The sequence below is a fragment of the Tupaia chinensis genome, unplaced genomic scaffold (genome assembly GCF_000334495.1).
Source record: "Tupaia chinensis unplaced genomic scaffold, TupChi_1.0 Scaffold000276_2, whole genome shotgun sequence".
NCBI classification, from domain to species: domain Eukaryota; kingdom Metazoa; phylum Chordata; class Mammalia; order Scandentia; family Tupaiidae; genus Tupaia; species Tupaia belangeri.
The window spans coordinates 302,115-315,609 of record NW_006159759.1 but is presented as its reverse complement, the minus strand read 5'-3'; the positions used below and the strand labels follow the sequence as shown (position 1 = coordinate 315,609).

General features: G+C 40.9%; 1 protein-coding gene across 1 annotated transcript; it reads right to left on the bottom strand.

Annotated features, from left to right (window-relative positions):
- Positions 1-177: 177 nt before the first annotated feature.
- LOC102490178 (stromelysin-2) lies at positions 178-12,516 on the bottom strand. The gene is made up of 10 exons (XM_006150087.2): positions 12,374-12,516; positions 11,203-11,447; positions 10,963-11,111; positions 10,291-10,416; positions 7,693-7,857; positions 7,352-7,496; positions 5,279-5,406; positions 3,504-3,663; positions 2,426-2,529; positions 178-642 (listed from the first exon to the last, which is right to left on the bottom strand). The coding sequence occupies exons 1-10, from the start codon at positions 12,476-12,478 to the stop codon at positions 542-544; spliced, it is 1,428 nt and encodes a 475-aa protein (XP_006150149.1). The 5' UTR covers positions 12,479-12,516; the 3' UTR covers positions 178-541.
- Between the last annotated feature and the right edge of the window lie 979 nt (positions 12,517-13,495).

Sequence of the window (13,495 nt, the reverse complement as noted above, 5' to 3'; positions counted from 1 at the left end):
CAGTATATGAAACATAAATTACTCTAGAAAGAAAACAAGTCAAAAGTAAACATGTTTATTAAATAATAAGTAGGGCCAGGACCCTCATCTAGTGGTTAAGAGAATCAGATCCCACAGAGTTGACCATGGTTCAAATTCCAGTCCTGACTTCTTGAAAAACATGTGTGTATTAAATCCTGAAAATATGGAGAAGCAGAGGGCATGTGACCATGCCCCATTTGGGGAGTGCTTTCTCCCCCTTTCTCTCCCTCTCTGCCTCTCTCTGGTGAGCCATGTAGAGAAAAATAAAGAAAGAATAGGTAAAATATACATGGAGGTATATCTTCCAGCCAATTGTACATGAGTGTTTCCCACTTCTGCTCCATGTATTTCAAGAGCAAGTGAAGCGGTCCCGACAAATGCTTCGTGACACATGAAGATGTCTGCAAGGCTTGTCTTTAGCCACAGCCCACGCAGAAATAATTCATCATTTGACTTATAATAAATTTGGTGAATATTAGACTCATTCAAAATGCTCGTGTATATTTTCTCCCTATCTCACCTAACAATACAACCAGGTGCTACTATTCATTGCATGTGCCACGGTCTTGGCATTAGGGTCAAATGCAAACCGTGATGGTCCACTGAAGAAGTAGAAAAATCCTGTAAATACAAATGAGGAAAATGATAAGACATTCTCCAAATAAACCAATTTTGCAACCCGCATAACTTAAAATAGCATACCAACGGATGGCATGATTAAGACATTATTCTTTGCCAAGCACCGTGCTAAGTACTTTGCATACTTTAGCGCATTTATCCTTCCACAAAAGGTGTGAGGTATTGATAATTGGGACACAACTGAAAACTAGGGAGATTCTGCTGTTCTTCCACGGTAACATAGTGAAAGATGGGACTCTATGGCATCCACCGGACTCCAAAACCAGTGCTTTTAAACATTGGATTGTAGTGCTTTTCAATAGATAGAATTCTGTGATAGTTTAAAACTTTAGTTTATATTCCTTTCTTCTCAACCTCTTCTCCCCCACTAGGTCCTAAACCAAGGCTTGACTGCTGACCATGGTGTCCTTTCCTTCACAAAGGAAATTCAGCACAGTGGGTAAGTGCTGTGGATGGAGAACTGGATACTATTCAGTCAACTGTGAGCAGAATCCCAACCCCAGTGGCTTGGAAAACACACTGGGCATATGTGCATGCACGCCCCAAATCCTGACAGGATGGAGAAATAGAGGAAAAAGGATTGCAGTATGACCTTTCCCCATGAAGGTTTGTGCATTCTCGTTCTCTCTTTCTCTCCCTTGAAAGCACATGTGCCCTCCAGCAATTAATTAAAAAAAAAATCCTGGGAGGTAATTAGACCAATGATAAAATTCACCAAAGTCTATTTTCTGCTTTGCATACATTGTAGTCAAGAAATTTTAGTAACATAATCATCAACCTTGTAAGTATTAGCCTTGTCAAGCCCTGGCAGCCCCCTCCACAATTCCCTCAGAGGAAGCGAGTACAAGTTTTGCTTTACAAATCTTCTCATTGCCAGGAAACAAATTTTGTCTGTTTTGAATACAGGGATAGACTATGATTTATATACAAATGACTAATGTAGACAATTGCAGATTGCAACAGAAGGCCACACAAGGTCCCGTGAGATGGGATAGGATAGAAGGAACAACAGGATGGGATAAAGGAGGATGAAAGCCAATCAATAGAATACCTAGTTCACTGAGCAAGCAGGTGGCATGGTAGTTAATGCTGGTCTCCCACATGGCCAACTGTGGTTCGAGTCCTGAACCTAGGAGTTTGAAACTCATTTTCTCTCTCTGTTTTTCTCTAGTGAGCACATGTGCCCTATAACAAATTGAAATAATAATAATAATAATACATAAAATTAAATAAATAATTTTTGAGAAGTTTTTGCTATAGGGCATGTACAGTCACCAGAGAGACAGAAAGTGGGAAATCACCCCCCAGGGGGGATGGCTATGCCATAATCCCTTCTCCTCCATTCTCCTCTTGGGATCTTGGGCACACACACACATGCACCCAGCGTGAGTTTAAGCCACAAGATCTAGGACTCAAACCACAGTCGACTACTTGGGAGTCCAGTGACATAGCCATTATGCCAACTGCTGGTCCCTAAATAAATAATTACTAAAAGAAAAAAGAGAGAAAGTAAACCTGACTCACACTTTTATACCAACATAGTGACCTGAAAGATAACCTTTGATTTTATGTGCCGGTATGAAGCAGAGATGACCTGATGCAGAGAATGGCAAAATTTGAATAAATTGGAAAGTTAACATTTTCAGAATTAAAAAAAACCCGTAAGACTGAAAAATTTGAAAACTCATTTGATCCTTCTCTTCCTTTTGGTACCATAAAATGCCTGGAAGTGTCTCTATTGGCAATGAAATAAGGGTCCTCTTACCAAATTCTTTTACCACTGCATCAACCTTCTGCTCAATTCCTGGGAAGTCATGTGCTATGAGCCTGGGGAAGCCTTGCTCCATGGAATGACTATTTTCATTAAATCTGTACCAAGTAAAAGAAATAAATTTCAACATTGTGTAGCATCCCATTACACGCAGTGGTAGGGTGCGATGTTAACGTTCTGGTGTGGAAGTCTAGATAAACTTTTCAAGTTGTACAAGGAAAGGTTAGACATTTCTAGGGCTACAATAATATGTGACTTTGTTGGGCTTACAAGCTTAGCATAGAAAACAATATTTTCCACAGAAACAAGGGTATTATGCTATTCTACAGAGGTACTATACATTTGTCTGAGGTCAGTTTTCTAAGCCTGGACACACTGGGCCTAAATACCTTTCTGTCACAAATACATGAGGACTGTATGCATGTAAGACACTAAGCGAATTAAGTTGTTCAGCTAAAAATAGACTTCTGGTTCTCTACCACACTGGGATCTAGTAGGCTTTGTTTCTACAGTTTTCCCCACCTGGGCTTTCTCTGGTAGCCACATGGTAACTGGCAATGGGACAAGAAGTGAATGCGCCTTTGGACCTCAGATGGTTTCTCCTGATGTCTTTTGGTGTCTGGTATATGGCCCAGAGAGGACCATTCTGTACATGAAAAGTTGAACAAGTAGAATCTTTCTCATGACCAGAAAGTTTGAAGATAGAGGAATTTACAGAGTGGAATTGGGGGATGGCCTCAAAGAAATAAATTATTTCCTTGGGACCAGCAGATGGCATAATGGTTATTTTGCTGGACTCCCACATGACTGACTACAGTTCAAGTCCCAGACCTGGAGGCTTGAAACTCATGCTGGGTGTGTATGCACGCATGACCAAAATCCTAAGAGGAGAATGGAGGACAAGGGATTGTGGCATGGCCACCCCCCTGGGGGTTGATTTCACACCTTCTGCCTCTCTGTCTCTTTTTGTCTCTCTGGCAAGCACAAACACCCTACAGCAAAACTCTCTCTTGAAAAAAAAAATTCCTTAACTAGACTTCATAAAAAAAAAGTCATTCCTATTGCAACTTACCTCCAGTATTTGTCCCCTACAAAGAAATATGTTTTCTTCTTTTCCACATCAGAAACAGCTGCATCAATTTTCCTTACAGTTGGAGGGAAGCCCAGAGTACGGATACTTTTTGGATAATTTGCTTGTACCTCAGTTCCTCTGATTGCCCAGAACTTATTTCCTATTGAAAAAATAAACCCAAGAAATTCTGAATAAAGTCATTTTTTTTAGACATTATTATAGTGCATTGTTGTGGTGAAGAGGAAACTTGGTTTTAATTTCAACTACCTACCCCATGCCCAGTTCACATGGTGTATGTAAGAAATATCCCTTGAATGAGTGAATAAATGAATAAACAATTAGGTAGATAACTCTGGATCACTCCCCTTATATTTATTATCTATAAATTATAGTGACAAATTCTAGTTATTTCTGATAATTGATGGTTACTTCTTAATCTAAATTTCTAAACTAGATTTTTTTCCCCAAACTTCCCATCAAGAGGTTAGTTGCTTACTGGACACTTCTTAGATATCTCAATCACCATATCTACTCTTATAGGAATCCCCTCAAATTTGAGTGAATTAGGATAATGGAATCAGATCACTCTCTCTGCCTTTACTGTGTTACACCACCCTAAGCCTTGAATCCCTTCCTCACACCGCTGCCAAAATAACTAATCTAGTATGCCAATATGTTTTTTTTTTTTTTTTTGCTATAGGGCACGTGTGCTCGCCAGACAGACAGAGAGAGACATAGAGACAGAAAGCGAGAAATCACCCCCCAGGGGGGATGGTCACGCTGCAATCCCTTCTCCTCCATTTCCTCTCGGGATCTTGGGCATGCACACACAGGCGCCCTGCGTGAGTTCTAAGCCACCGGGTCCGGGACGCCAACCGCGGTCTACTACGTGAGAGTCCAGCATCCCCTCAAATTTGAGTGAATTAGGATAATGGAATCAGATCACTCTCTCTGCCTTTACTGTGTTACACCACCCTAAGCCTTGAATCCCTTCCTCACACCGCTGCCAAAATAACTAATCTAGTATGCCAATATGTTTTTTTTTTTTTTTTGCTATAGGGCACGTGTGCTCGCCAGACAGACAGAGAGAGACATAGAGACAGAAAGCGAGAAATCACCCCCCAGGGGGGATGGTCACGCTGCAATCCCTTCTCCTCCATTTCCTCTCGGGATCTTGGGCATGCACACACAGGCGCCCTGCGTGAGTTCTAAGCCACCGGGTCCGGGACGCCAACCGCGGTCTACTACGTGAGAGTCCAGCGACATAGCCATTACACTAACTGCTGGTTCCCCGTATGTTTTGCATCTCTCTCGTTTCATCTGAACTGAAAGGCTTGTACCATTTATCTGAGCAGTTTTGGATGTACTCTTACTTTTATATGAACAGCTTATTTTACCTCAAAATCCTTTCCAGTTTTTACATACCCAGGCCCATTCCTGCACAGCAAAGTTCTCCTTCATGAGTCATGCTAAATCTCAGCTCCTCTGAGGGATCTTTTCTGAACCCTGTGTATAGGTCTGGGCTCTTCCCTTTTGTTCCCCTGGCACCCTTCATTCCTTCCATGTCACGTGGTATTCTTTTCTTTTTTTCAGAGAGATTTTTTGCTATAGGGCACATGTGCTTGCTGGAGGGAGGGAGGGAGGGAGGGGAAGGGAGGGAGGGAGTCAGTCAAGTGGGAGTCCAGCATCTTAACTACCATGCCACCTGTTGGCCCCAGTAGATTAACTTTCTGCAATGGGATTTCCATAGGCTAAACATTCTGGGCAGCACTTGCCTTTAAAAACAAACAATGTGTCCTTCCCCTCATATGCAGCATCCACATCTGAAGGAAGAAAGGGCCAAAACGTAGAAATAAAATGAAATTCAGGTTCCAGATCCTGGCGGCGTCTACGCCAAACATATCTGTAGTATAAAAAAAGAAAGGCAATTGTCTTTCGTCTTTAGATATATGAAAAAGGAACATACTCTTCCTTTCTTGCCATCAATGTTAATTCACCTCTTTGACATAGCCTGCATTGGAGTATCATCCTGTGTGTGATTCCAGGGTAGGGAAATCAATGGCAGGAATTATGATCAAATCCTATGTAATTATTTAACTTGGCTCCATTCTAAAGTCTACAAATAGTGTGACTATTAGGTGCCCATTAATATTTTCCAAAAACATGTACCTATTTATGCTTGCATGCAAATACATCTTTGTAAAGAAACAAAGAAAATGATTAGCTGTACTTGTACATATGGCAGGAACATCAAAGATGGGAGAGAGATTTTTCTTTCTTTCATCTCTGTATTTAGGTACAGATGTTGGAATACTGTGCTATATAGCATATATCGCTTTTTCTAAAATTAATTAACTTAAATAGTAGCACCTGGTTGAAACAGCCTCATAGCTTAGTGGTTAAGCATGGCGCATGGGGAGCCAGATCCCTTTTGGTTGACAGTGGTTCGAAATCTGGTCCCAGTGGCTTGGCAAACACACTGGGTGCATGTATGACCCAAATTCTGACAGGATGGAGAAATGGAGGGAAAAGGATTGTAGTGAGACCATATCCTATTGGAGAGGGGTGGTTTCTTTCTCTTTCTCTCTGTCTTTGGTGAGTACATACACCCTCTAGCAATTAAATAAAAAAAAAAGTGTATTTGTAAGCAAAAGTAAAGATACCACCCCGCCTCTAAAGATCCATTGATACTTTCTGAAAAATTCCATGATTTATGATGTTTAAAAAGTGAACAAAACTGGAGGGACCAGCAGTTAGTGTAACGGCTATGTTTTTTTTCTTTTGGAGAGGTTTTTGCTATAAGGGTGTGTGCGCTCACCAGACAGACGGAGAGAGACATAGAGACAGAAAGTGAGAAATCACCCCCCAGGGGGGATGGTCACGCCACAATCCCTTCTCCTCCATTCTCCACCTAGGATCTTGGGCACGCACGCACACGCGCCCAGCGTGAGTTTTAAGCCATCGGGTCCGGGACGCCAACCGCGGTTGACTGCGTGGGAGTCCAGCGACATAGCCATTACGTTAACTGCTGGTTCCAATGTAATGGCTATGTTGCTGGACTCCCATGTAGTCAACCACGGTTCGAGTCCCGGATCTGGTCACTTAAACTCACGCCAGACGTGTGTGTGTGTGTGGGTCGCTTAAACTCACGCCAGACGTGTGTGTGTGTGCATGCCCGAGATCCCTAGAGGAGAATGGAGGAGAGGGGATTGTGGCATGGCCATCCCCCCAGAGGGGTGATTTCTCGCTTTCATTCTCTTTATCTCTCTCTGTCTTTTTGGCAAGTGCATGTGCCCTATAGCAAAAACCTCTCCTCCCCAGTCCCCCCCACCCCCCAAAAAATGTGAACAAAACCAATAAAACATTCTGCCTTTATTGGGCCTTACAAGCTAGTGGCCAGAATCATGCTAAGTTTTTTAAAAAAAGAATCTGGACATGGGACCAGCAGGTGGTGTAATGGTTACATTGCTGGACTCCCATATGACTGACTGCAGTTTGAATCCCAAACCAATAGGCTTGAAACTCATACCAGGTGTATGTATATGTGTGCTCAAAATCCTAAGGGGAGAATAGAGGAGAAGGGAGTGTGGTGAGGTCATCCCCCTAGGGGATGATTTCTTTCTTTCTGTCTCTCTGGCAAGTGTACACACCCTATAGCAAAAATCTCTCTCAAAAAAAAGATCTGAACCATTCTGAGTAGATGCTAAAAATGTACCAAGAACCAGATTTGAATGATTTCAAAATGTAAAGAAAGTATTTCATTTAAAGTCTTGGTCAAGTTTTATTTTCCTTTTTAAGCCATATAGATCAAAACTATAGATAGGAAAATAGACAAAAGGCCATCTGACCTGTCTTTAAAGTACAGGACTTCCCCCCTGAGAGTGCTGGCTGCGTCAAAGGATGAAGTGAAATTGCACATGGCTGGCTTCTCAAGCGTTGAAGGGATGGATTTCGTGGGCACTATGTGGTCTTTGGGGATGACAGACGGATGTCCTGGAAAAACAGATGTAGGGATACAAACTTAGGAGAGCCATGAAGTAACTGTCAATTTATATGCTTTCCAAATATTCTCCAGGTGCTATGAGATACAACGTTATGTAGCATTGTAAAGCTTTGCTGAAGACCATCACCAAAAACTTTCCTACAAAGCCACAGAAAAAGAATAGGCACCCTCTTCCTCATCACTCACCATAGAGGGACTGGATGCCGTCCACATCGTCCTGAGCAAGGCGGAACTGGGCCAGGTCCGTGAATGACTTGTAGAGCGGGTACATCAGAGCTTCAGTGTTGGTCGAGTGAAAGAGACCCAGGGAGTGGCCAAGTTCATGAGCAGCAACGAGGAATAAATTGGTTCCTATATGAAAAGCCATACATTTTCGGCGTTGTACAGCTACACGTATTCCATTATTACACGGAACACATGCCTTGGAATCACATAGTGTCCCTTACTTGTGGATTAGTTCATTGTCTGGCATATCCTATACTGCACAGAATTCATGTGTTTTTCATGGTTGACTTGAAGTCACTATAGGAGGCAGTATTTCACTATATTCCTACCTAGTTCCCTCCTGTATTAGGAAAACTAGGCCACTTTTGCTATAATGACCACACACGGAACACATGCCTTGGAATCACATAGTGTCCCTTACTTGTGGATTAGTTCATTGTCTGGCATATCCTATACTGCACAGAATTCATGTGTTTTTCATGGTTGACTTGAAGTCACTATAGGAGGCAGTATTTCACTATATTCCTACCTAGTTCCCTCCTGTATTAGGAAAACTAGGCCACTTTTGCTATAATGACTACAATAACTTTTTTTTTTTTGAGAGATTTTTGCTATAGGGTGCGGGTGCTCATCAGACAGACAGAGAGGGACAAACAGAAAGTAAGAAATCACCCCCCTAGGGGGGATGGCCATGCTGCAATCCCTTCTTCTCCATTCTCCTCTCAGGATCTTGGGCACGCACAGACACGTGCCTGGTCCAGGACTCAAACCGTGGTCAACTACCTGGGAGTCCAGCGACATAGCTATTATGCCTACTGCTGGTCCCCACAATAGACATTGTTGTTAAAAGGTATTTTTTCTAAGGGACCAAAACTAATAGATGTCAATAAATGGAACCCTTCATTGTCTAAAAATAGTCAGTCATTGTTCAAATTTAGTAACAAGTTATCCGTGACAATCTCACTTGATACTAATCACCAAGTACTTACATTAGTCCTCACACTCTTACGCAACAAACTCCGGACATTTCCTATGGGGATTCAGCTTCATTTATTATTCTTCCTCTGTATTGCAATCAAGTCATTTTTGATTGCCAAAATACTCCATTATAATAGGTACAATAGACGACCATTTCAGTTTAGAACAGGGGCTGACCCATGACCTAGTGGTTAAAGGTGCTAAATCCTACATGGCCAACCATGGTTTGAGTCCAGGCCTCAGTAGCTTAGACAAGGAAAAAAAAAAAAAAAGAAAGGAGAGGCTATGTATCCCAAATCCCAACAGGAAGGAGAGATAGAAGAAAAGGGATTGCAGCATGACCATGCCTCACTGGGGATCCTTTCTTTCTCTCCCTCTCTCTCTTTCTATCTCTGCTTGGCAAGTATACATGCCTCTGACTATTAAAAATTAAAACAGGAAGAAAGAGAATAAAAGAAAAATCATAAATAAACCCAGTAACAGTTTTCTCCAATATGACCATCTAGAGTCAGCTTTACTCTACATTAGAAAAAGAGTTTTATTGAAATTTGTGCTAGAAATGATTTAACTAAATCTCCAAGCAATAATACAGAAAATAAGTTGTTCAAATCAAGCTAGATTATTTAATGCACCATAAACTTCAGGTTTGTATTCACAGTATGAATGCTCTTTGTATTTACATTAAAGATCCCGCTCAGTTTCAGAAAAAGTGGTAATTTCAATAGTGTATTTCCAAACATAAGCAGTTGTTTGGGGAAAGATATATATGATATATATACATATATATTATTACTGTAATGCAATATGTATGTTATATATGTTATATACATATAATGCAGTTAATTTTAGTCATTATGTTTAGACTTAGTAAAGTCTCTGCAACCAATTCATGAAAAAAACTGTAAAGAAAGCTCTAAAGTTAGAGATAGTTTAAATAGATATCTTAGCCATTTCTTTTAGCTCCTGACATTTCCTCCTGATCTTTACTTTAAAAAAACAAAAGAGGGGCCGGCAAGTGGTGTGGTGGTTAAGGGCGCTGGATTCCTATATGGCCAACCGTGGTTCGAGTCCTGGATCTGGTGTCTTGCTTTCTCACTTTCCTCCTCTCTCTCTCTCTCTGTCCCTCTCTGGTCAAATTAAAATAAATAAACTTAAATAAAATAATTCTTAAAAACAAAACAAAACAAATCAAATCAAAGGAAGGCAAATGAGGAGAAAGAAAGAAACCCAAGGATACAGCTTAGGGTCAGAACTGATTCAACTGAGTTTGTTCTACCCTAATCATCTATAGTTAAGTGATAAACGTTACTAGCCCTAAAATCTCACGAGATCCCGAGGGAATCGGATTGTGAAAATAAGATCGACTGGTGCTTACTACAATATATTGTAGAAGGAAGTGTAGATGTTTTATAAAACTCTTCAACAGTGACTGAAATGAAAAGTACTTCTGATGATAATGCAGATAATCAGAAATGTCAGCTATTAGACTATTCCATTCACTGCTTATCCTGCATAACCAGATCATTCTTGGATAGGGTTAGACATCATTCCTGAAATCATCCTGAGAGGTTTATGACCCACCTGACATATCTTCTGTCCATTTCTCATCATCATCAAAGTGGACATCTCCCTCAACCCCAGGCCCAGGTGGATAAGCATGAGCCAAACTGGATCCTGGCCCGTCAAAAGGGAAAAAGTCCCCGTGTTCTAATAGAGAGCAAAATAAATAAATAACAGAAATATAAGCATTCAGAATTTCTTTTTACCCTTGTCTAATAAGGTAATACCAGTTTCTATGGTCTGAATATTGGTGTTACCCCCTAATTCATCTGCTGGAACAATCTCCAGTGCAGTAGTATTATTAGGTGGGGGCTTTAGGAGGTTATTAAATCATAAAAGCTGTTCCCCTAAATGGGATTAGTGCTCTTAGAAATGAGACTTGAAGAAGCCTCCTCTATTCTTATAAGGACACAGAAGATAACCATCTATAACCATAAAAGCTGTTCCCCTAAATGGGATTAGTGCTCTTAGAAATGAGACTTGAAGAAGCCTCCTCTATTCTTCTTATAAGGACACAGAAGATAACTATCTATAACAAACAGGCTCTCACGGGACATTGACTCTGCCGACATCTGGATCTCCCAGGCTCTAGGACAACGAATACCGAACTTCTGTTGTTTGTAAATTATCCAGACTAAGATATTTTGTTACACAACCAGGACTAGGACACCAGATAAGCAGATATTTTATTACCTTTAACTACAAAAGAGATCATGATGTCAGCCTCTCTATCATAGGTCCTGGAGAATGTGAGTGGAGTCACGTCCTTCCAGACTTTCAGAGCTTTGTCAATAGTAGAGTCAACAACATGTCTTGGCAAATCAGGTGTATAACTCACAATTCTGTGTCAAAAATATTGCAAACATCATTTTGTACTACCATAGTAACTCAGAACATTTCAGGAGTATGGGAAAACCTCTCTGGAGCCATTACCTGTATGTAAGATGAGTTTTCTTCCACTTTGGCGTGCCGGGAAAGGTACTGAAGCGACCGACATCGGGAACGCCACACCTGGGCTTGCGCATCACCCTCAGAGTGGCAGAGTCCAGCTTCCCCGTCACCTCCAGCCCGAGGAACTTCTGCATTTCTTGGATCTTTTTAACAACCAAACTACTGTCCTTTCTTCGTTCAAATGGTTTCATATCTTTTGTGAGATTGTAGTAGTTTTCTAGGTATTGCTAAGGGAATAAATATAGTTTTAAAGTTATTCTTACTACTTTCAACTATTTATCCAAATTTCACAATGTATTTTAATTATTTCACAGTTCATTAAAACGAAAGTAAATATCACTCTTAATTTTATTACTTATTAAGATATCTCATTTCATTATTTTATTGCAATTTTGTTTACTAGCCCAATAGGGAATTTGACATAATTGAGCAAATACTTTGGGCAGATAGATCTGTTTCCCTTTTTTTAAAAAAATTGTTTTGGGGGAGAGGTTTTTGCTATAGGGTGCGTGTGCTCACCAGAAAGACAAAGAGAGATAGAGAGATAGGGAGAAATCACCCCCTAGTGGGGATGGCCACACCTCAATCCCTTCTCTTCCATTCTTCTCTTGGGATTTGGGCACATATGCACACACACCCGGCGTTGAGTTTAAGCCACCAGGTCCAGGACTTGAACCGCGGTCGACCACACGGGAGTCCAGCAATATAGCCATTACACCAACTACTGGCCCCTCCATTTTATATTGTTAACACAGATCTGGTTCATAAATTATTTTGTACAAACATGACAACAATAATATTATTAGCTGATATTATTTGAATATCAATGTTACTTGAGCATTCCTCCTAGATTATTTTAACCAAAGATTTCTACAGCCAGAGGAGTTTCACATTATTTCATTCTTTTCATTTAGCCACCAAGTAGCTGCCACTATTTTATTATAATCTTCAGAAATTATATTCCTTTCTTGTGACTTTCTTTCCTATTCTCAAAAATGAAGGGAATTTCTACTCCTGGCACTTGAATATGCTGTGATGCCAAATTATTCCAACCCATTAACTTCTAATTAAATCATTCTGCTTGGTGTTGGAAGACCCCCTGGTTAACCACTCAGGCTGGCTAGTGGCTGCAATGAATGCCACTATTAATTACCTGGACGAGATCCATGTCTGGGTCCTCCTGCTTCGCTGACCCATTCAGAGGAGAAGTCGAGCAGATTGGCAGATACAACAGCACAAGAAAGGCCAGAGGCTTCATTCTCACTGACTTCACCTTGAGAAAACACCTTTTGTGTCTACTGGCTTCTAACTCTACCCTCTAGTGGCCTTCCTTTTATAGAAAGACAATGCTTAGATCACCAACAGCATGATTCATGGTGTGTGTGTGTGTGTGTGTGTGTGTGTGTGTGTGCGTTTAAATTTGAACGATGGCAGGAATGTTCACAAAAATTCAATGTAAAGATAATACGGCCTGCATCAGCATTTTCCCTCACCCTTCTGAACTTGAAGTAATGATTAATCTCCAGGAAATGGTTTCTGTGTTTCTAAAGAGGAAAAAAAATTGCCTAGTAATTCATGTTTGTGTTTTTACTAAGAGAAAGCTGATTGGCCCAGTAAATTGCCAAGTGCTTACACATTCTAAAGTTAGTGAAATTTTCTTTCTTAAAAGATTATATTTTAAACTCAGATGCAATCAGATAAGGGAGTGCATGGATTAATGGGAAGAAAATCCAAATGTTATTGTGGCCTAAATAGGGGAATTGCTAAAAAGATACGACATTAGGTATTTCAAGTCTTAAGTTCTTGTTTAACACAGCTATGACTGATTCTCAGGTGGCTTTCCTGGACTTGGTGCAGAAGTTTGAGAAGTGGGTCATGGGAAGAAGGGCCTGTAGAAGAATAAAGAAGCAAAGGATGGGACCTTTGGCACCATTCATTCTCCATTTCAGAATGGAAGATATGTTGGGACCAGCAGTTAGCATAATGGCTATGTCACGGGACTCCCACGTAGTCGACTGCGGTTCGAGTCCCAGACCTGGTGGCTTAAACTCACTCCGGGCGTGTGTGCGTGCCCAAGATCCCGAGAGAATGGAGGAGAAGGGATTGTGGCATGGCTATACCCCCTGTGGAGAGATTCCCTGCTTTCTGTCTCTCTGTCTCTCTCTGTCTGGCGAGCACATGTGCCCTATAGCAAAAACCTCTCCAAAAAAAGAAAAAGAAAAAAAAGAATGGAAGATATGTTCATAGTAACTTCTCCATAGAAATTTACTAAATT

Bases quoted from the DNA above. Each gene is read 5' to 3' on its own strand.
- LOC102490178 (XM_006150087.2), bottom strand. From the start codon at position 12,478: ATGAAGCCTCTGGCCTTTCTTGTGCTGTTGTATCTGCCAATCTGCTCG. The intron at 5,407-7,351 runs GTCAGATGGCCT...TTTATACTACAG, and splicing joins GTCCTGTACTTTAAAGACAG to ATATGTTTGGCGTAGACGCC. The intron at 3,664-5,278 runs GCAAGTGCTGCC...TTTTTTCAATAG, and splicing joins CACATTGTTTGTTTTTAAAG to GAAATAAGTTCTGGGCAATC.